Here is a 23,817-nt window from a genome sequence, read left to right as displayed (position 1 = left end):
CTGTATGTAGTATATACAGATTGTATCCTCTATATGTAATATATATATATATATATATATATATATTATACACTATACATTGTGTCCTCTGTATGCAGTATATACACATTGTGTACTCTATATGTAGTGTATATATACTGTACATTGTGTCCTCTGTATGTAGTGTATACATACATCGTGTACTCTATTTGTAGTGTATATATACTGTACATTGTGTCCTCTGTATGTAGTGTATATATACACTGTGTATTCTATATGTAGTGTATATTTACTGTACATTGTGTCCTCTGTATGTAGTGTATATATACACTGTGTACTCTATATGTAGTGTATATTTACTGTACATTGTGTCCTCTGTATGTAGTGTATATATACACTGTGTACTCTATATGTAGTGTATATTTACTGTACATTGTGTCCTCTGTATGTAGTGTATATATACACTGTGTACTCTATATGTAGTGTATATTTACTGTACATTGTATCCTCTGTATGTAGTATATACAGATTGTATCCTCTATATGTAATATATATATATATATATATATATATATATATATATATATTATACACTATACATTGTGTCCTCTGTATGTAGTATATGGCCTCCCTGTTATTTTTCGGTCCTGTTTCCTGTCAGTACAGTGAGCATCCTGAATAGGGCTTGTGCAGAAAATATACCCTATGGGAACAAACATGCTGGAAATAGGAGGAAACCCCTATGGCTAAATAGTGCTGTAAGGGAAGCAATAAAAGAAAAACAGAAAGCCTTAAAGAATTAAAGAGGGTAGGTAGTGATGAGGAATTATATAAGTATAGCAAATTAAATAAAATATGTAAAAAGCAAATTAAGTTAGCTAAGTTTGAGACAGAGACTCATTGCGAGAGAAAGTAAAAATAATCCTAAAATATTCTTTAACTACATAAACAGTAAAAAACTGAAAAGCGATAGTGTTGGCCCCCTTAAAAATAGTCTTGGTGAAATGGTGGAGGGGGATGAGGGTAAAGCCAACCTGCTGAATGACTTTTTTTCTACGGTTTTTATACAAGAAAATGCCATGGCAGATGACATGACCAGTGATACCATAAATTCACCCTTGAATATTACCTGCTTAACCCAGCAGGAAGTACGCCGCCGCCTCGAAATCACTAAGGGTGACAAATCTCCGGGCCCGGATGGCTACACCCCAGAGTACTACAGGAATTGAGTTCTGTGATAGATAGACCATTATTTTTAATCTTCTCAGATTCCTTAATAACAGGGTCGGTACCGCAGGACTGGCGCATAGCAAATGTGGTGCCAATATTCAAAAAGGGGACAAAAACTGAGCCGGGAAATTATAGGCCGGTAAGTTTAACCTCTACGGTTGGTAAAATCCTTGAGGGTTTCTTGAGAGATGCTATACTGGAGTATCTCAAGAAAAATAACCTTATGACAGAGATCAACATGGGTTTATGAGGGATCGATCCTGTCACACTGATCAGCTTCTATGAAGAGGTAAGTTCAAGCCTGGACCAGGGAAATGCAGTGGATGTTGTGTATATGGACTTTCCAAAAGCTTTTGATACGGTGCCACACAAAAGGTTGGTACATAAAATGAGAATAATGGGGATAGGGGAAAATATGTGTAACTGGGTTAAAAACTGGCTCAGTGATAGGAAACAAAGGGTGGTTATTAATGGTACGAACTCGGACTGGGTCTCAGTTCATAGTGGGGTACCACAGGGGTCAGTATTGGGCCCACTTCTTTTCAACATATTTATAAATAATCTTGTTGGGGGCATGCGGAGTAGAATTTCAATATTTGCAGATGATACTAAACTCTGCAGGGTAATCAATACAGAGGAGGATAATTTTATATTACAGGGAGATTTATGTAAATTGGAGGATTGGGCTGAGAAGTGGCAATTGAAGTTTAATGTAGATAAATGTAAGGTCATGCACTTGGGTAGAGGAAATAAAATGTATGATTATGTACTTAATTGTAGAACACTGGGTAAAACAGACACAGAAAAAGACTTGGGTGTATGGGTGGATGGTAAACTTCACTTTAGTGGACAGTGTCAGGCAGCTGCTGCCAGGGCTAATAAAATAATGGGATGTATTAAAAGAGGTAGAAGTGTTCATGAAAAAAATATAGTTCTACCTCTGTACAAGTCACTAGTGCGACCGCACTTATATACTGTGTACAATTCTGCTCACCGATATATAAGAAGGACATAGCTGAACTGGAGAGGGTGCAGAGAAGACCACCAAGATTATTAGAGGAATGGGGGGGCTGCAATACCAAGACAGGAAAAACGAAGGCTTAGGGGGGATCTAATCACAATGTATAAATATATGAGGGGACAGTACAGAGACCTTTCCAAAGATCTATTTACACCTAGGCCTGCGACTGGAGCACGGGGGCATCCGCTACGTCTTGAGGAAAGAAGGTTTAATCATAATCACAGACGAGGATTCTTTACTGTACGAGCAGTGAGACTATGGAGCTCTCTGCCGCATGATGTTGTAATGAGTGATTCACTACTAACATTAAGCAGAGCCTGGACGCCTTTCTTGAAAAATGTAATATTACCAGTTATGTATATTAGATTTTATGACAGGGTATTGATCCAGGGAACTAGTCTGATTGCCGGATGTGGACGAAGGAAGGACATTTTTTCCCCATTGGAACCTGTTTGCCACATTGGGGGTTTTTTTTGCCTTCCTCTGGATCAGCATGTTAGGATACTGGGTGAACTAGATGGACTTAGGGTGGCTTTGCACGTTGCGACATCGCACGTGCGATGTCGGTGGGGTCAAATCGAAAGTGACGCACATCCGGCGTCACTTTCTACATCGTGTGTAAATCCTAGATGATACGATTAACAAGCGCAAAAGCGTCGTTATCATATCATCGTTGCAGGCTCCGACTTTTTCATAATTACGCTGCCGCGACAGGTACGATGTTGTTCCTCGTTCCTGCGGCAGCGCACATCGCTGTGTATGAAGCCGCAGGAGCGAGGAACATCTCCTACCTGCCGCCGTCGGCTCTACGGAAGGAAGGAGGTGGGCGGGATATTTACATCCTGCTCATCTCCGCCCCTCCTCTTTGATTGGCCGCTTGCCATGTGACGTCGCTGTGACGTTGTACAACCTGCCCCCTTAGGATGGAGGCGGGACGCCGGCCACAGCGACGTCGCAGGACGGGTGAGTGCATGTGAAGCTGGCGTAGCGATAATGTTTGCTACGCCAGGAATCACAAGTTATTGCTGCTGCGACGGGGGCGGGGACTATCGCGTGCGACATCGCAGCATCGGCTTGCGATGTCGCAACGTGCAAAGCCCGCATTAGAGTCTCCCTTCAACCTTAAAAACTATGATACTATGATAATATGATACAGTGCCCCTGCAGTGGGGTCCGTCCTATGTTATAGGATATGACACTATACACAGTGCACAGACCCCCGACATCAGAGTGGTGAATCTGCGGAGTTCTGGATGTGACTCTTGTACCTTTTCTGCCTTATGGTTCCCGAGTCCTCTTTTTCCATGGTTTCCATGCTGGGGGGGCTGGTTGGGTTCTGGGGGTGTATATAACAATCTGATATACATTTTGGATACTATTTGGTGGGTCTGACCCTGACTGCCAGTGTCCCGTCTGCATGGTGCCGTGTCTTTGCCGTTATTACGATTTCCTTCATAAATTTAGTGCGTCTTTCACTCTTCGAGTGCCAAATATTAACATCTATGGGAGGTTCAGTCCGACTACACTTCTGCTATACGTTCTGACGATATCTGACCATATATACTGTGAATGTTTGTATTTTTGCGATGTGAAGCCCCAACTACATTTTACAAAAACATCAATGGAGGCGTAACATAATGCAGAGTCCTCTTTATTGTGCCGACCGGTGTCCGCGGTATTCGCTTTCCTACCTGAAGGCTTCTGCTCCTACTTCACTACATTTCCCTTATTACGTCATAAACAAATATCATTGGTCGAGTGAATTGTATTATGTTGGGTAATTCTGTGGTCAGATGCTTTGTTTAGGTGGAGCCATCCATGTGAATCCTCCCTCCACCGTCCCCATGTCCATCACGTTTCTCTTGTCTTCCATTTCTTGAGTTATCTCTTATGGAAGAACTTGTGTAGAAACTTCTTGCGCTCGACGCGCTCTCTCCGGGGATTGCGCTCCTCTGACATCCTGAAGTTCACGTTCAGTAAGACTTTGTGGATCAGGTTCAGGAACTGCAGGTGTCTCCCCAGGGTCTTCAGATGGTCCTCACTTGTGTAATTCTCTACTGAGAAGATTTCTTCAGCTCCCATCCCCTCAAACATGTCCCGGATTTTGGAGAAGGGGCCGCTGGTCTTGTGGGTGAGTACGATGATGGGGAAGATTCCTGTGAAGTAGACGAATAACCATTACAATGAAGAGAAGAGAGCCGACACAACAATGTGCATAGTGCAGCCAACCAGCGGCATTGGCCAAAACGGAAAATACAAGAGCCAACAGGGTGCACTCCAGGTCTTCTACCTGCCCTGAGCCATGTGCTGCCTGGATCTACTGGAGGCCAATATGCTCCTTCTGCCTCTATCTATACTAGAGGACTCTATGTACCTTTGATTTCTCTATCCTGGGGGTCTCCCTTCACCTTTTATATTTCTATAGTAGGATCTATGTGCACCTTCCGCCTCTCTTTATACTGGGGGGGGGGGGTCTCTCGGCACCTTCCGCCTCTCTCCATGCTGGGGGCCATTATACACCGTCCACGTGACAGTCTCCCACAGCTCTAATGGAAATTGTAATAAATATATATATACTAGCTGTAGTACCCAGGTGTTGCCCGGGATAGTAACTGTCTCTCTGTCTCTCTCCCAGTCTCTGTCTGTGTCTCGCTGTCTGTCTCTTTCCTTGTCTGTCTGTTTCTATCTGTCTGTATTTGCATCAGTCTGTCTCAATCTCTGTATCTGTCTGTCTCTCTCTCTCTCTGTCTCTTTGCCCGGCTGTCTCTTTGCCCGGCTGCCTTTTTTCAGGGCTGTCTCTTTGCCCGGGCTGTCTCTTTGCCCGGGCTGTCTCTTTGCCCGGGCTGTCTCTTTGCCCGGGCTGTCTCCGTCCCGGGCTGTCTCCGTCCCGGGCTGTCTCCGTCCCGGGCTGTCTTCGTCCCGGGCTGTCTCCGTCCCGAGCTGTCTCCGTCCCGAGCTGTCTCCATCCCGCTCTGTCTCTTTCCCGCTCTGTCTCTTTCCCGCTGTCTCTTTCCCTGTCTTACCTCGTGTCTTACCTGTTAGGTCTCGGCAGGTTTTGAGGAACGTCTTGATTTCTTCTATCTCATTGCCTGGAATGTCCCTCTTCACGCTGTAAAGTAACAGTAATGTTATGCTTTTCCGTGTATATCCTGTCACCCTGATATGTATTATATTCAGCAGTGTTCGCCATGCATCCTCATAGTGTCCATGGTTGGTGACGGTACATGTGGTCGTCATCTGACCGAGTCCACAATGCCCCTTATTACTGACAATTATATATGTCCTCTCCTATAGAATAAAGCTGCTGAAGATTCCAGATCCCGTTAGTAACAGGCAAAGTGTATGAGAGGTCTGGTGCTCGGACTACACTAAGAGGAATGGGCCTCTACCACACATAATCCCCGGATTCTCTCCTACCTGTAAACGAAGACCGGCACAATAATATCGCTGAAGTTTGGCTCAATATCCGCATCTTCCAAGCGACTCAACACATCATCAAACTCCTTTGTCCATTCCACTCCTTCATTCAATGGAACAAAATTCGCTGGAGGAAAAAAATAAAAATAGATGAAAATAAATTTATACAGATAATTGTGACACTAAAAAGAAATGGAGAGAAGTCTGTGTAAGGACAAAGGACACGGAGAAGTCTGCGTGAGGACGAGGGACACGGAGAAGTCTGTGTGAGAAAGAGGGACACAGGGAGAAGTCTGCGTGAGAAAGAGGGACACTGGGAGAAGTCTGCGTGAGGACGAGGGACACAGGGAGAAGCCTGCGTGAGAAAGAGAGACACAGGGAGAAGTCTGTGTGAGAAAGAGGGACACAGGGAGAAGTCTGCGTGAGAAAGAGAGACACAGGGAGAAGTCTGTGTGAGAAAGAGGGACACAGGGAGATGTCTGCATGAGAAAGAGGGACACAGGGAGAAGTCTATGTGAGAAAGAGGGACACAGGGAGAAGCCTGCGTGAGAAAGGGACACAGGGAGAAGTCTGCGTGACAAAGAGGGACACAGGGAGAAGTCTGCGTGAGAAAGAGGGACACAGGGAGAAGTCTGCGTGAGAAAGAGGGACACAGGGAGAAGTCTGCGTGAGAAAGAGGGACACAGGGAGAAGTCTGCATGAGAAAGAGGGACACAGGGAGAAGTCTGCATGAGAAAGAGGGACACAGGGAGAAGTCTGCGTGAGAAAGAGGGACACAGGGAGAAGTCTGCATGAGAAAGAGGGACACAGGGAGAAGTCTGCATGAGAAAGAGGGACACAGGGAGAAGTCTGCGTGAGGACGAGGGACACGGAGAAGTCTGCGTGAGAAAGAGGGACACAGGGAGAAGTCTGCATGAGAAAGAGGGACACAGGGAGAAGTCTGCATGAGAAAGAGGGACACAGGGAGAAGTCTGCATGAGAAAGAGGGACACAGGGAGAAGTCTGCGTGAGGACGAGGGACACGGAGAAGTCTGCATGAGAAAGAGGGACACAGGGAGAAGTCTGTGTGAGAAAGAGAGACACAGGGAGAAGTCTGCATGAGAAAGAGGGACACAGGGAGAAGTCTGCGTGAGAAAGAGGGACACAGGGAGAAGTCTGCGTGGGAAAGAGGGACACAGGGAGAAGTCTGCGTGAGAAAGAGGGACACAGGGAGAAGTCTGAGTGAGAAAGAGGGACACAGGGAGAAGTCTGCATGAGAAGGAGGGACACAGGGAGAAGTCTGCATGAGAAAGAGGGACACAGGGAGAAGTCTGCGTGAGAAAGAGGGACACAGGGAGAAGTCTGCATAAGAAAGAGGGACACAGGGAGAAGTCTGCATGAGAAAGAGGGACACAGGGAAAAGTCTGCATGAGAAAGAGGGACACAGGGAAAAGTCTGCATGAGAAAGAGGGACACAGGGAGAAGTCTGCGTGAGAAAGAGGGACACAGGAAGAAGTCTGCATGAGAAAGAGGGACACAGGGAGAAGTCTGCATGAGAAAGAGGGACACAGGGAGACGTCTGCATGAGAAAGAGGGACACATGGAGAAGTCTGCATGAAAAAGAGGGACACAGGGAGAAGTCTGCGTGAGAAAGAGGGACACAGGGAGAAGTCTGCATGAGAAAGAGGGACACAGGGAGAAGTCTGCGTGAGAAAGAGGGACACAGGGAGAAATCTGCGTGAGAAAGAGAGACACAGGGAGAAGTCTGCATGAGAAAGAGGGACACAGGGAGAAGTCTGCGTGAGAAAGAGGGACACAGGGAGAAGTCTGCGTGAGAAAGAAGGACACAGGGAGAAGTCTGCATGAGAAAGAGGGACACAGGGAGAAGTCTGCGTGAGAAAGAGGGACACAGGTAGAAGTCTGCATGAGAAAGAGGGACACAGGGAGAAGTCTGCATGAGAAAGAGGGACACAGGGAGAAGTCTGCGTGAGGACAAGGGACACAGGGAGAAGTCTGCGTGAGAAAGAGGGACACAGGGAGAAGTCTGCATGAGAAAGAGGGACACAGGGAGAAGTCTGCATGAGAAAGAGACACAGGGAGAAGACTGCGTGAGAAAGAGGGACACAGGGAGAAGACTGCGTGAGAAAGAGGGACACAGGGAGAAGTCTGCATGAGAAAGAGGGACACAGGGAGAAGTCTGCATGAGCAAGAGAGACACAGGGAGAAGTCTGCGTGAGAAAGAGATACAGGGAGAGGTCTGCGTGAGAAAGAGGGACACGGGGAGAAGTCTGCGTGAGAAAGAGACACGGAGAAGTCTGCATGAGAAAGAGGGACACAGGGAGAAGTCTGCGTGAGAAAGAGGGACACAGGGAGAAGTCTGCATGAGAAAGAGATACAGGGAGAAGTCTGCGTGAGAAAGAGGGACACGGGGAGAAGTCTGCGTGAGAAAGAGACACGGAGAAGTCTGCATGAGAAAGAGGGACACAGGGAGAAGTCTGCGTGAGAAAGAGGGACACAGGGAGAAGTCTGCATGAGAAAGAGAGACACAGGGAGAAGTCTGTGTGAGAAAGAGGGACACAGGGAGAAGTCTGCATGAGAAAGAGGGACACAGGGAGAAGTCTGCATGAGAAAGAGGGACACAGGGAGAAATCTGCATGAGAAAGAGGGACACAGGGAGAAGTCTATGTGAGAAAGAGGGATACAGGGAGTAGTCTGCGTGAGGACGAAGGACACGGAGAAGTCTGCGTGAGGACGAGGGACACGGAGAAGTCTGCGTGAGGACAAGGGACACGGAGAAGTCTGCGTGAGAAAGAGGGACACGGAGAAGTCTGCGTGAGAAAGAGGGACACGGAGAAGTCTGCATGAGAAAGAGGGACACAGGGAGAAGTCTGCATGAGAAAGAGGGACACAGGGAGAAGTCTGCATGAGAAAGAGGGACACAGGGAGAAGTCTATGTGAGAAAGAGGGACACAGGGAGTAGTCTGTGTGAGGACGAGGGACACGGAGTAGTCTGCGTGAGGACGAGGGACACGGAGAAGTCTGCGTGAGGACAAGGGACACGGAGAAGTCTGCGTGAGAAAGAGGGACACGGAGAAGTCTGCGTGAGAAAGAGGGACATGGAGAAGTCTGCGTGAGAAAGAGAGACACAGGGAAAAGTCTGCGTGAAAAAGAGGGACACATGGAGAAGTCTGCATGAGAAAGAGATACATGGAGAAGTCTGCATGAGAAAGAGATACAGGGAGAAGTCTGCATAAGAAAGAGGGACACAGGGAGAAGTCTGCATGAGAAAGAGGGACACAGGGAGAAGTCTGCATGAGAAAGAGAGACACAGGGAGAAGTCTGCATGAGAAAGAGGGACACAGGGAGAAGTCTGCATGAGAAAGAGGGAGACAGGGAGAAGTCTGCGTGAGAAAAAGATACAGGGAGAAGTCTGCGTGAGAAAGAGGGACACAGGGAGAAGTCTGCGTGAGAAAAATATACAGGGAGAAGTCTGCGTGAGAAAGAGAGACACAGGGAGAAGTCTGCGTGAGAAAGAGGGACACAGGGAGAAGTCTGCATGAGAAAGAGGGACACAGGGAGAAGTCTGCATAAGAAAGAGGGACACAGGGAGAAGTCTGCATGAGAAAGAGGGACACAGGGAGAAGTCTGCATGAGAAAGAGAGACACAGGGAGAAGTCTGCATGAGAAAGAGGGACACAGGGAGAAGTCTGCATGAGAAAGAGGGACACAGGGAGAAGTCTGCATGAGAAAGAGGGACACAGGGAGAAGTCTGCGTGAGAAAGAGGGACACAGGGAGAAGTCTGCATGAGAAAGAGAGACACAGGGAGAAGTCTGCATGAGAAAAAGATACAGGGAGAAGTCTGCATGAGAAAGAGGGACACAGGGAGAAGTCTGCATGAGAAAGAGGGACACAGGGAGAAGTCTGCGTGAGAAAAAGATACAGGGAGAAGTCTGCGTGAGAAAGAGGGACACAGGGAGAAGTCTGCATGAGAAAGAGGGACACGGAGAAGTCTGCGTGAGAAAAAGATACAGGGAGAAGTCTGCATGAGAAAGAGGGACACAGGGAGAAGTCTGCATGAGAAAGAGATACATGGAGAAGTCTGCATGAGAAAGAGATACAGGGAGAAGTCTGCATGAGAAAGAGATACAGGGAGAAGTCTGCATGAGAAAGAGGGACACAGGGAGAAGTCTGCATGAGAAAGAGAGACACAGGGAGAAGTCTGCATGAGAAAGAGGGACACAGGGAGAAGTCTGCATGAGAAAGATTGACACAGGGAGAAGTCTGCATGAGAAAGAGGGACACAGGGAGAAGTCTGCATGAGAAAGAGGGACACAGGGAGAAGTCTGCATGAGAAAGAGGGACACAGGGAGAAGTCTGCGTGAGAAAAAGATACAGGGAGAAGTCTGCGTGAGAAAGAGGGACACAGGGAGAAGTCTGCGTGAGAAAAATATACAGGGAGAAGTCTGCGTGAGAAAGAGAGACACAGGGAGAAGTCTGCATGAGAAAGAGGGACACAGGGAGAAGTCTGCATGAGAAAGAGGGACACAGGGAGAAGTCTGCGTGAGAAAGAGGGACACAGGGAGAAGTCTGCATGAGAAAGAGGGACACAGGGAGAAGTCTGCATGAGAAAGAGGGACACAGGGAGAAGTCTGCGTGAAAAAGAGGGACACAGGGAGAAGTCTGCATGAGAAAGAGGGACACAGGGAGAAGTCTGCATGAGAAAGAGGGACACAGGGAGAAGTCTGCATGAGAAAGAGACACAGGGAGAAGACTGCGTGAGAAAGAGGGACACAGGGAGAAGTCTGCATGAGAAAGAGATACAGGGAGAAGTCTGCGTGAGAAAGAGGGACACGGGGAGAAGTCTGCGTGAGAAAGAGGGACACAGGGAGAAGTCTGCATGAGAAAGAGACACGGAGAAGTCTGCATGAGAAAGAGGGACACAGGGAGAAGTCTGCATGAGAAAGAGGGACACAGGGAGAAGTCTGCATGAGAAAGAGGGACACAGGGAGAAGTTTGCATGAGAAAGAGGGACACAGGGAGAAGTCTGCGTGAGAAAGAGGGACACAGGGAGAAGTCTGCATGAGAAAGAGGGACACAGGGAGAAGTCTGCGTGAGAAAGAGGGACACAGGGAGAAGTCTGCATGAGAAAGAGGGACACAGGGAGAAGTCTGCGTGAGAAAGAGGGACACAGGGAGAAGTCTGCATGAGAAAGAGGGACACAGGGAGAAGTCTGCATGAGAAAGTGGGACACAGGGAGAAGTCTGCATGAGAAAGAGGGACACAGGGAGAAGTCTGCGTGAGAAAGAGGGACACAGGGAGAAGTCTGCATGAGAAAGAGAGACACAGGGAGAAGTCTGTGTGAGAAAGAGGGACACGGAGAAGTCTGCATGAGAAAGAGGGACACAGGGAGAAGTCTGCATGAGAAAGAGGGACACAGGGAGAAGTCTGCATGAGAAAGAGGGACACAGGGAGAAGTCTATGTGAGAAAGAGGGACACAGGGAGTAGTCTGCGTGAGGACGAGGGACACGGAGTAGTCTGCGTGAGGACGAGGGACACGGAGAAGTCTGCGTGAGGACAAGGGACACGGAGAAGTCTGCGTGAGAAAGAGGGACACGGAGAAGTCTGCGTGAGAAAGAGGGACATGGAGAAGTCTGCGTGAGAAAGAGAGACACAGGGAAAAGTCTGCGTGAAAAAGAGGGACACATGGAGAAGTCTGCATGAGAAAGAGATACATGGAGAAGTCTGCATGAGAAAGAGATACAGGGAGAAGTCTGCATGAGAAAGAGATACAGGGAGAAGTCTGCATGAGAAAGAGGGACACAAGGAGAAGTCTGCATGAGAAAGAGGGACACAGGGAGAAGTCTGCATGAGAAAGAGGGACACAGGGAGAAGTCTGCATGAGAAAGAGGGACACAGGGAGAAGTCTGCATGAGAAAGAGGGACACAGGGAGAAGTCTGCATGAGAAAGAGGGACACAGGGAGAAGTCTGCGTGAGAAAAAGATACAGGGAGAAGTCTGCGTGAGAAAGAGGGACACAGGGAGAAGTCTGCGTGAGAAAAATATACAGGGAGAAGTCTGCGTGAGAAAGAGAGACACAGGGAGAAGTCTGCATGAGAAAGAGGGACACAGGGAGAAGTCTGCATGAGAAAGAGGGACACGGAGAAGTCTGCATGAGAAAGAGGGACACAGGGAGAAGTCTGCATGAGAAAGAGGGACACAGGGAGAAGTCTGCGTGAGAAAAAGATACAGGGAGAAGTTTGCATGAGAAAGAGGGACACAGGGAGAAGTCTGCATGAGAAAGAGGGACACGGAGAAGTCTGCGTGAGAAAAAGATACAGGGAGAAGTCTGTGTGAGAAAGAGGGACACAGGGAGAAGTCTGCGTGAGAAAAATATACAGGGAGAAGTCTGCGTGAGAAAGAGAGACACAGGGAGAAGTCTGCGTGAGAAAGAGGGACACAGGGAGAAGTCTGCATGAGAAAGAGAGACACAGGGAGAAGTCTGCATGAGAAAGAGGGACACAGGGAGAAGTCTGTATGAGTAAGAGGGACACATGGAGAAGTCTATGTGAGAAAGAGGGACACAGGGAGAAGTCTGCGTGAGAAAGAGGGACACAGGGAGAAGTCTGCATGAGAAAGAGGGACACAGTGAGAAGTCTGCATGAGAAAGAGGGACACAGGGAAAAGTCTGCGGGTGAAAGAGGGACACAGGGAGAAGTCTGCATGAGAAAGAGGGACACAGGGAGAAGTCTGCATGAGAAAGAGGGACACAGGAAGAAGTCTGCATGAGAAAGAGGGACACAGGGAGAAGTCTGCATGAGAAAGAGGGACACAGGGAGAAGTCTGCATGAGAAAGAGGGACACAGGGAGAAGTCTGCATGAGAAAGAGATACAGGGAGCAGTCTGCGTGAGAAAGAGGGACACAGGGAGAAGTCTGCGTGAGAAAGAGACACGGAGAAGTCTGCATGAGAAAGAGGGAGAAGTCTGCGTGAGAAAGAGGGACAGAGGGAGAAGTCTGCATGAGAAAGAGGGACACAGGGAGAAGTCTGCATGAGAAAGAGACACGGAGAAGTCTGCATGAGAAAGAGGGACAAAGGGAGAAGTCTGCGTGAGAAAGAGGGACACAGGAAGAAGTCTGCATGAGAAAGAGAGGCACAGGGAGAAGTCTGCGAGAGAAAGAGGGACACAGGGAAAAGTCTGCGTGAGAAAGAGGGACACAGGGAGAAGTCTGCATGAGAAAGAGAGACACAGGGAGAAGTCTGCGTGAGAAAGAGGGACACAGGGAGAAGTTTGCATGAGAAAGAGGGACACAGGGAGAAGTCTATGTGAGAAAGAGGGACACAGGGAGTAGTCTGCGTGAGGACGAGGGACACGGAGAAGTCTGCGTGAGGACAAGGGACACGGAGAAGTCTGCGTGAGAAAGAGGGACACGGAGAAGTCTGCGTGAGAAAGAGGGACACAGGGAGAAGTCTGCGTGAAAAAGAGGGATACATGGAGAAGTCTGCATGAGAAAGAGATACAGGGAGAAGTCTGCATGAGAAAGAGACACAGGGAGAAGTCTGCGTGGGAAAGAGGGACACAGGGAGAAGTCTGCATGAGAAAGAGGGACACAGGGAGAAGTCTGCATGAGAAAGAGGGACACAGGGAGAAGTCTGCGTGAGAAAGAGGGACACAGGGAGAAGTCTGCATGAGAAAGATTGACACAGGGAGAAGTCTGCATGAGAAAGAGGGACACAGGGAGAAGTCTGCATGAGAAAGAGGGACACAGGGAGAAGTCTGCATGAGAAAGAGGGACACAGGGAGAAGTCTGCGTGAGAAAAAGATACAGGGAGAAGTCTGCGTGAGAAAGAGGGACACAGGGAGAAGTCTGCGTGAGAAAAATATACAGGGAGAAGTCTGCGTGAGAAAGAGAGACACAGGGAGAAGTCTGCATGAGAAAGAGGGACACAGGGAAAAGTCTGCGTGAGGACGAGGGACACGGAGTAGTCTGCGTGAGGACGAGGGACACGGAGAAGTCTGCGTGAGGACAAGGGACACGGAGAAGTCTGCGTGAGAAAGAGAGACACAGGGAAAAGTCTGCGTGAAAAAGAGGGACACATGGAGAAGTCTGCATGAGAAAGAGATACATGGAGAAGTCTGCATGAGAAAGAGATACAGGGAGAAGTCTGCATGAGAAAGAGATACAGGGAGAAGTCTGCATGAGAAAGAGGGACACAGGGAGAAGTCTGCATGAGAAAGAGAGACACAGGGAGAAGTCTGCATGAGAAAGAGGGACACAGGGAGAAGTCTGCATGAGAAAGATTGACACAGGGAGAAGTCTGCATGAGAAAGAGGGACACAGGGAGAAGTCTGCATGAGAAAGAGGGACACAGGGAGAAGTCTGCATGAGAAAGAGGGACACAGGGAGAAGTCTGCGTGAGAAAAAGATACAGGGAGAAGTCTGCGTGAGAAAGAGGGACACAGGGAGAAGTCTGCGTGAGAAAAATATACAGGGAGAAGTCTGCGTGAGAAAGAGAGACACAGGGAGAAGTCTGCATGAGAAAGAGGGACACAGGGAAAAGTCTGCATGAGAAAGAGGGACACAGGGAGAAGTCTGCATGAGAAAGAGGGACACAGGGAGAAGTCTGCGTGAAAAAGAGGGACACAGGGAGAAGTCTGCATGAGAAAGAGGGACACAGGGAGAAGTCTGCATGAGAAAGAGGGACACAGGGAGAAGTCTGCATGAGAAAGAGATACAGGGAGAAGTCTGCATGAGAAAGAGATACAGGGAGAAGTCTGCATGAGAAAGAGGGACACAGGGAGAAGTCTGCATGAGAAAGAGGGACACAGGGAGAAGTCTGCATGAGAAAGAGAGACACAGGGAGAAGTCTGCATGAGAAAGAGGGACACAGGGAGAAGTCTGCATGAGAAAGAGGGACACAGGGAGAAGTCTGCATGAGAAAGAGACACACAGGGAGAAGTCTGCATGAGAAAAATATACAGGGAGAAGTCTGCATGAGAAAGAGGGACACAGGGAGAAGTCTGCATGAGAAAGAGGGACACAGGGAGAAGTCTGCGTGAGAAAAAGATACAGGGAGAAGTTTGCATGAGAAAGAGGGACACAGGGAGAAGTCTGCATGAGAAAGAGGGACACGGAGAAGTCTGCGTGAGAAAAAGATACAGGGAGAAGTCTGTGTGAGAAAGAGGGACACAGGGAGAAGTCTGCGTGAGAAAAATATACAGGGAGAAGTCTGCGTGAGAAAGAGAGACACAGGGAGAAGTCTGCGTGAGAAAGAGGGACACAGGGAGAAGTCTGCATGAGAAAGAGAGACACAGGGAGAAGTCTGCATGAGAAAGAGGGACACAGGGAGAAGTCTGTATGAGTAAGAGGGACACATGGAGAAGTCTATGTGAGAAAGAGGGACACAGGGAGAAGTCTGCGTGAGAAAGAGGGACACAGGGAGAAGTCTGCATGAGAAAGAGGGACACAGTGAGAAGTCTGCATGAGAAAGAGGGACACAGGGAAAAGTCTGCGGGTGAAAGAGGGACACAGGGAGAAGTCTGCATGAGAAAGAGGGACACAGGGAGAAGTCTGCATGAGAAAGAGGGACACAGGAAGAAGTCTGCATGAGAAAGAGGGACACAGGGAGAAGTCTGCATGAGAAAGAGGGACACAGGGAGAAGTCTGCATGAGAAAGAGGGACACAGGGAGAAGTCTGCATGAGAAAGAGATACAGGGAGCAGTCTGCGTGAGAAAGAGGGACACAGGGAGAAGTCTGCGTGAGAAAGAGACACGGAGAAGTCTGCATGAGAAAGAGGGAGAAGTCTGCGTGAGAAAGAGGGACAGAGGGAGAAGTCTGCATGAGAAAGAGGGACACAGGGAGAAGTCTGCATGAGAAAGAGACACGGAGAAGTCTGCATGAGAAAGAGGGACAAAGGGAGAAGTCTGCGTGAGAAAGAGGGACACAGGAAGAAGTCTGCATGAGAAAGAGAGGCACAGGGAGAAGTCTGCGAGAGAAAGAGGGACACAGGGAAAAGTCTGCGTGAGAAAGAGGGACACAGGGAGAAGTCTGCATGAGAAAGAGAGACACAGGGAGAAGTCTGCGTGAGAAAGAGGGACACAGGGAGAAGTTTGCATGAGAAAGAGGGACACAGGGAGAAGTCTATGTGAGAAAGAGGGACACAGGGAGTAGTCTGCGTGAGGACGAGGGACACGGAGAAGTCTGCGTGAGGACAAGGGACACGGAGAAGTCTGCGTGAGAAAGAGGGACACGGAGAAGTCTGCGTGAGAAAGAGGGACACAGGGAGAAGTCTGCGTGAAAAAGAGGGATACATGGAGAAGTCTGCATGAGAAAGAGATACAGGGAGAAGTCTGCGTGAGAAAGAGACACAGGGAGAAGTCTGCGTGGGAAAGAGGGACACAGGGAGAAGTCTGCATGAGAAAGAGGGACACAGGGAGAAGTCTGCATGAGAAAGAGGGACACAGGGAGAAGTCTGCGTGAGAAAGAGGGACACAGGGAGAAGTCTGCATGAGAAAGAGGGACACAGGGAGAAGTCTGCATGAGAAAGAGGGACACAGGGAGAAGTCTGCATGAGAAAGAGGGACACAGGGAGAAGTCTGCGTGAGAAAGAGGGACACAGGGAGAAGTCTGCATGAGAAAGAGGGACACAGGGAGAAGTCTGCATGAGAAAGAGGGACACAGGGAGAAGTCTGCGTGAAAAAGAGGGACACAGGGAGAAGTCTGCATGAGAAAGAGGGACACAGGGAGAAGTCTGCATGAGAAAGAGGGACACAGGGAGAAGTCTGCATGAGAAAGAGACACAGGGAGAAGACTGCGGGTGAAAGAGGGACACAGGGAGAAGTCTGCATGAGAAAGAGGGACACAGGGAGAAGTCTGCATGAGAAAGAGGGACACAGGAAGAAGTCTGCATGAGAAAGAGGGACACAGGGAGAAGTCTGCATGAGAAAGAGGGACACAGGGAGAAGTCTGCATGAGAAAGAGGGACACAGGGAGAAGTCTGCATGAGAAAGAGGGACACAGGGAGAAGTCTGCATGAGAAAGAGGGACACAGGGAGAAGTTTGCATGAGAAAGAGGGACACAGGGAGAAGTCTGCGTGAGAAAGAGGGACACAGGGAGAAGTCTGCATGAGAAAGAGGGACACAGGGAGAAGTCTGCGTGAGAAAGAGGGACACAGGGAGAAGTCTGCATGAGAAAGAGGGACACAGGGAGAAGTCTGCGTGAGAAAGAGGGACACAGGGAGAAGTCTGCATGAGAAAGAGGGACACAGGGAGAAGTCTGCATGAGAAAGAGGGACACAGGGAGAAGTCTGCATGAGAAAGAGGGACACAGGGAGAAGTCTGCGTGAGAAAGAGGGACACAGGGAGAAGTCTGCATGAGAAAGAGAGACACAGGGAGAAGTCTGTGTGAGAAAGAGGGACACGGAGAAGTCTGCATGAGAAAGAGGGACACAGGGAGAAGTCTGCATGAGAAAGAGGGACACAGGGAGAAGTCTGCATGAGAAAGAGGGACACAGGGAGAAGTCTATGTGAGAAAGAGGGACACAGGGAGTAGTCTGCGTGAGGACGAGGGACACGGAGTAGTCTGCGTGAGGACGAGGGACACGGAGAAGTCTGCGTGAGGACAAGGGACACGGAGAAGTCTGCGTGAGAAAGAGGGACACGGAGAAGTCTGCGTGAGAAAGAGGGACATGGAGAAGTCTGCGTGAGAAAGAGAGACACAGGGAAAAGTCTGCGTGAAAAAGAGGGACACATGGAGAAGTCTGCATGAGAAAGAGATACATGGAGAAGTCTGCATGAGAAAGAGATACAGGGAGAAGTCTGCATGAGAAAGAGATACAGGGAGAAGTCTGCATGAGAAAGAGGGACACAAGGAGAAGTCTGCATGAGAAAGAGGGACACAGGGAGAAGTCTGCATGAGAAAGAGGGACACAGGGAGAAGTCTGCATGAGAAAGAGGGACACAGGGAGAAGTCTGCATGAGAAAGAGGGACACAGGGAGAAGTCTGCATGAGAAAGAGGGACACAGGGAGAAGTCTGCGTGAGAAAAAGATACAGGGAGAAGTCTGCGTGAGAAAGAGGGACACAGGGAGAAGTCTGCGTGAGAAAAATATACAGGGAGAAGTCTGCGTGAGAAAGAGAGACACAGGGAGAAGTCTGCATGAGAAAGAGGGACACAGGGAGAAGTCTGCATGAGAAAGAGGGACACGGAGAAGTCTGCATGAGAAAGAGGGACACAGGGAGAAGTCTGCATGAGAAAGAGGGACACAGGAAGAAGTCTGCATGAGAAAGAGGGACACAGGGAGAAGTCTGCGTGAGAAAGAGGGACACAGGGAGAAGTCTGCGTGAGAAAGACGGACACAGGGAGAAGTCTGCGTGAGAAAGAGGGACACAGGGAGAAGTCTGCATGAGAAAGAGGGACACAGGGAGAAGTCTGCATGAGAAAGAGATACAGGGAGAAGTCTGCATGAGAAAGAGATACAGGGAGAAGTCTGCATGAGAAAGAGGGACACAGGGAGAAGTCTGCATGAGAAAGAGGGACACAGGGAGAAGTCTGCATGAGAAAGAGAGACACAGGGAGAAGTCTGCATGAGAAAGAGGGACACAGGGAGAAGTCTGCATGAGAAAGAGGGACACAGGGAGAAGTCTGCATGAGAAAGAGAGACACAGGGAGAAGTCTGCATGAGAAAAAGATACAGGGAGAAGTCTGCATGAGAAAGAGGGACACAGGGAGAAGTCTGCATGAGAAAGAGGGACACAGGGAGAAGTCTGCGTGAGAAAAATATACAGGGAGAAGTCTGCGTGAGAAAGAGGGACACAGGGAAAAGTCTGCATGAGAAAGAGGGACACAGGGAGAAGTCTGCGTGAGAAAAAGATACAGGGAGAAGTCTGTGTGAGAAAGAGGGACACAGGGAGAAGTCTGCGTGAGAAAAATATACAGGGAGAAGTCTGCGTGAGAAAGAGAGACACAGGGAGAAGTCTGCGTGAGAAAGAGGGACACAGGGAGAAGTCTGCATGAGAAAGAGAGACACAGGGAGAGGTCTGCATGAGTAAGAGGGACACATGGAGAAGTCTATGTGAGAAAGAGGGACACAGGGAGAAGTCTGCGTGAGAAAGAGGGACACAGGGAGAAGTCTGCATGAGAAAGAGGGACACAGGGAGAAGTCTGTATGAGAAAGAGGGACACAGGGAGAAGTCTGCATGAGAAAGAGGGACACAGGGAAACGTCTGCATGAGAAAGAGGGACAAAGGGAGAAGTCTGCATGAGAAAGAGGGACACAGGGAGAAGTCTGCATGAGAAAGAGGGACACAGGGAAAAGTCTGCGGGTGAAAGAGGGACACAGGGGGAAGTCTGCATGAGAAAGAGGGACACGGGGAGAAGTGTGCATGAGAAAGAGGGACACAGGAAGAAGTCTGCATGAGAAAGAGGGACACAGGGAGAAGTCTGCATGAGAAAGAGGGACACAGGGAGAAGTCTGCATGAGAAAGAGATACAGGGAGCAGTCTGCGTGAGAAAGAGGGACACAGGGAGAAGTCTGCGTGAGAAAGAGACACGGAGAAGTCTGCATGAGAAAGAGGGAGAAGTCTGCGTGAGAAAGAGGGACAGAGGGAGAAGTCTGCATGAGAAAGAGGGACACAGGGAGAAGTCTGCATGAGAAAGAGACACGGAGAAGTCTGCATGAGAAAGAGGGACAAAGGGAGTAGTCTGCGTGAGGACGAGGGACACGGAGAAGTCTGCGTGAGGACAAGGGACACGGAGAAGTCTGCGTGAGAAAGAGAGACACAGGGAGAAGTCTGCGTGAGAAAGAGGGACACAGGGAGAAGTTTGCATGAGAAAGAGGGACACAGGGAGAAGTCTGCATGAGAAAGAGGGACACAGGGAGAAGTCTGCATGAGAAAGAGGGACACAGGGAGAAGTCTATGTGAAAAAGAGGGACACAGAGAGTAGTCTGCGTGAGGACGAGGGACACGGAGAAGTCTGCGTGAGGACAAGGGACACGGAGAAGTCTGCGTGAGAAAGAGGGACACGGAGAAGTCTGCGTGAGAAAGAGGGACACAGGGAGAAGTCTGCGTGAAAAAGAGGGATACAGGGAGAAGTCTGCATGAGAAAGAGGGACACAGGGAGAAGTCTATGTGAGAAAGAGGGACACAGAGAGTAGTCTGCGTGAGGACGAGGGACACGGAGAAGTCTGCGTGAGGACAAGGGACACGGAGAAGTCTGCGTGAGAAAGAGGGACACGGAGAAGTCTGCGTGAGAAAGAGGGACACAGGGAGAAGTCTGCGTGAAAAAGAGGGATACATGGAGAAGTCTGCATGAGAAAGAGATACAGGGAGAAGTCTGCGTGAGAAAGAGACACAGGGAGAAGTCTGCGTGGGAAAGAGGGACACAGGGAGAAGTCTGCATGAGAAAGAGGGACACAGGGAGAAGTCTGCATGAGAAAGAGGGACACAGGGAGAAGTCTGCGTGAGAAAGAGGGACACAGGGAGAAGTCTGCATGAGAAAGAGGGACACAGGGAGAAGTCTGCATGAGAAAGAGGGACACAGGGAGAAGTCTGCATGAGGACGAGGGACACAGAGAAGTCTGCATGAGAAAGAGGGACACAGGGAGAAGTCTGCATGAGAAAGAGGGACACAGGGAGAAGTCTGCATGAGAAAGAGGGACACAGGGAGATGTCTGCGTGAGAAAGACGGACACAGGGAGAAGTCTGCGTGAAAAAGAGGGACACAGGGAGAAGTCTGCATGAGAAAGAGGGACACAGGGAGAAGTCTGCATGAGAAAGAGGGACACAGGGAGAAGTCTGCATGAGAAAGAGATACAGGGAGAAGTCTGCATGAGAAAGAGATACAGGGAGAAGTCTGCATGAGAAAGAGGGACACAGGGAGAAGTCTGCATGAGAAAGAGGGACACAGGGAGAAGTCTGCATGAGAAAGAGAGACACAGGGAGAAGTCTGCATGAGAAAGAGGGACACAGGGAGAAGTCTGCATGAGAAAGAGGGACACGGAGAAGTCTGCATGAGAAAGAGACACACAGGGAGAAGTCTGCATGAGAAAAAGATACAGGGAGAAGTCTGCATGAGAAAGAGGGACACAGGGAGAAGTCTGCATGAGAAAGAGGGACACAGGGAGAAGTCTGCGTGAGAAAAAGATACAGGGAGAAGTCTGCATGAGAAAGAGGGACACAGGGAGAAGTCTGCATGAGAAAGAGGGACACGGAGAAGTCTGCGTGAGAAAAAGATACAGGGAGAAGTCTGTGTGAGAAAGAGGGACACAGGGAGAAGTCTGCGTGAGAAAAATATACAGGGAGAAGTCTGCGTGAGAAAGAGAGACACAGGGAGAAGTCTGCGTGAGAAAGAGGGACACAGGGAGAAGTCTGCATGAGAAAGAGAGACACAGGGAGAAGTCTGCATGAGAAAGAGGGACACAGGGAGAAGTCTGTATGAGTAAGAGGGACACATGGAGAAGTCTATGTGAGAAAGAGGGACACAGGGAGAAGTCTGCGTGAGAAAGAGGGACACAGGGAGAAGTCTGCATGAGAAAGAGGGACACAGTGAGAAGTCTGCATGAGAAAGAGGGACACAGGGAAAAGTCTGCGGGTGAAAGAGGGACACAGGGAGAAGTCTGCATGAGAAAGAGGGACACAGGGAGAAGTCTGCATGAGAAAGAGGGACACAGGAAGAAGTCTGCATGAGAAAGAGGGACACAGGGAGAAGTCTGCATGAGAAAGAGGGACACAGGGAGAAGTCTGCATGAGAAAGAGGGACACAGGGAGAAGTCTGCATGAGAAAGAGATACAGGGAGCAGTCTGCGTGAGAAAGAGGGACACAGGGAGAAGTCTGCGTGAGAAAGAGACACGGAGAAGTCTGCATGAGAAAGAGGGAGAAGTCTGCGTGAGAAAGAGGGACAGAGGGAGAAGTCTGCATGAGAAAGAGGGACACAGGGAGAAGTCTGCATGAGAAAGAGACACGGAGAAGTCTGCATGAGAAAGAGGGACAAAGGGAGAAGTCTGCGTGAGAAAGAGGGACACAGGGAGAAGTCTGCATGAGAAAGAGAGGCACAGGGAGAAGTCTGCGAGAGAAAGAGGGACACAGGGAAAAGTCTGCGTGAGAAAGAGGGACACAGGGAGAAGTCTGCATGAGAAAGAGAGACACAGGGAGAAGTCTGCGTGAGAAAGAGGGACACAGGGAGAAGTTTGCATGAGAAAGAGGGACACAGGGAGAAGTCTATGTGAGAAAGAGGGACACAGGGAGTAGTCTGCGTGAGGACGAGGGACACGGAGAAGTCTGCGTGAGGACAAGGGACACGGAGAAGTCTGCGTGAGAAAGAGGGACACGGAGAAGTCTGCGTGAGAAAGAGGGACACAGGGAGAAGTCTGCGTGAAAAAGAGGGATACATGGAGAAGTCTGCATGAGAAAGAGATACAGGGAGAAGTCTGCGTGAGAAAGAGACACAGGGAGAAGTCTGCGTGGGAAAGAGGGACACAGGGAGAAGTCTGCATGAGAAAGAGGGACACAGGGAGAAGTCTGCATGAGAAAGAGGGACACGGAGAAGTCTGCGTGAGAAAGAGGGACACAGGGAGAAGTCTGCATGAGAAAGAGGGACACAGGGAGAAGTCTGCATGAGAAAGAGGGACACAGGGAGAAGTCTGCATGAGAAAGAGGGACACAGGGAGAAGTCTGCATGAGAAAGAGGGACACAGGGAGAAGTCTGCATGAGAATGAGGGACACAGGGAGAAGTCTGCATGAGAATGAGGGACACAGGGAGAAGTCTGCGTGAGCACGAGGGACACGGAGAAGTCTGCATGAGAAAGAGGGACACAGGGAGAAGTCTGTATGAGAAAGAGAGACACAGGGAGAAGTCTGCATGAGAAAGAGGGACACAGGGAGAAGTCTGCGTGAGAAAGAGGGACACAGGGAGAAGTCTGCGTGGGAAAGAGGGACACAGGGAGAAGTCTGCGTGAGAAAGAGGGACACAGGGAGAAGTCTGCATGAGAAGGAGGGACACAGGGAGAAGTCTGCATGAGAAAGAGGGACACAGGGAGAAGTTAGCGTGAGAAAGAGGGACACAGGGAGAAGTCTGCATAAGAAAGAGGGACACAGGGAGAAGTCTGCATGAGAAAGAGGGACACAGGGAAAAGTCTGCATGAGAAAGAGGGACACAGGGAAAAGTCTGCATGAGAAAGAGGGACACAGGGAGAAGTCTGCGTGAGAAAGAGGGACACAGGGAGAAGTCTGCATGAGAAAGAGGGACACAGGGAGAAGTCTGCGTGAGAAAGAGGGACACAGGGAGAAGTCTGCATGAGAAAGAGGGACACAGGGAGAAGTTTGCGTGAGAAAGAGGGACACAGGGAGAAGTCTGCATGAGAAAGAGGGACACAGGGAGACGTCTGCATGAGAAAGAGGGACACAGGGAGAAGTCTGCATGAAAAAGAGGGACACAGGGAGAAGTCTGCGTGAGAAAGAGGGACACAGGGAGAAGTCTGCATGAGAAAGAGGGACACAGGGAGAAGTCTGCGTGAGAAAGAGGGACACAGGGAGAAGTCTGCGTGAGAAAGAGAGACACAGGGAGAAGTCTGCGTGAGAAAGAGGGACACAGGGAGAAGTCTGCGTGAGAAAGAGGGACACAGGGAGAAGTCTGCATGAGAAAGAAGGACACAGGGAGAAGTCTGCATGAGAAAGAGGGACACAGGGAGAAGTCTGCGTGAGAAAGAGGGACACAGGTAGAAGTCTGCATGAGAAAGAGGGACACAGGGAGAAGTCTGCATGAGAAAGAGGGACACAGGGAGAAGTCTGCGTGAGAAAGAGGGACACAGGGAGAAGTCTGCATGAGAAAGAGGGACACAGGGAGAAGTCTGCATGAGAAAGAGGGACACAGGGAGAAGTCTGCGTGAAAAAGAGGGACACAGGGAGAAGTCTGCATGAGAAAGAGGGACACAGGGAGAAGTCTGCATGAGAAAGAGGGACACAGGGAGAAGTCTGCATGAGAAAGAGACACAGGGAGAAGACTGCGTGAGAAAGAGGGACACAGGGAGAAGTCTGCATGAGAAAGAGATACAGGGAGAAGTCTGCGTGAGAAAGAGGGACACGGGGAGAAGTCTGCGTGAGAAAGAGGGACACAGGGAGAAGTCTGCATGAGAAAGAGACACGGAGAAGTCTGCATGAGAAAGAGGGACACAGGGAGAAGTCTGCATGAGA

At 49.5% G+C, this 23,817-nt stretch overlaps 1 protein-coding gene across 2 annotated transcripts in view; it reads right to left on the bottom strand.

Annotated features, from left to right (window-relative positions):
- Positions 1 to 3,865: 3,865 nt before the first annotated feature.
- LOC142246578 (uncharacterized) overlaps positions 3,866 to 23,817 on the bottom strand; it is a 33,833-nt gene continuing 13,881 nt past the window's right edge. The window contains exons 2-4 of one of the 2 annotated variants that reach the window (XM_075319645.1): positions 5,648 to 5,774; positions 5,254 to 5,339; positions 3,866 to 4,386 (exon numbers count right to left, since the gene is read on the bottom strand). In XM_075319645.1, the coding sequence (XP_075175760.1) occupies positions 4,112 to 4,386; positions 5,254 to 5,339; positions 5,648 to 5,774 (488 nt within the window). In that variant the 3' untranslated portion in view covers positions 3,866 to 4,111. The remainder of the gene's footprint in view (positions 4,387 to 5,253; positions 5,340 to 5,647; positions 5,775 to 23,817) is intronic. The other variant, XM_075319646.1, reaches the window with a different exon arrangement.

The sequence above is a fragment of the Anomaloglossus baeobatrachus genome, chromosome 7 (assembly GCF_048569485.1).
Source record: "Anomaloglossus baeobatrachus isolate aAnoBae1 chromosome 7, aAnoBae1.hap1, whole genome shotgun sequence".
Classification (NCBI taxonomy): Eukaryota; Metazoa; Chordata; class Amphibia; order Anura; family Aromobatidae; genus Anomaloglossus; species Anomaloglossus baeobatrachus.
Note: the sequence above shows the minus strand (reverse complement) of the source record. Positions and strands in the feature narration are given on the sequence as shown.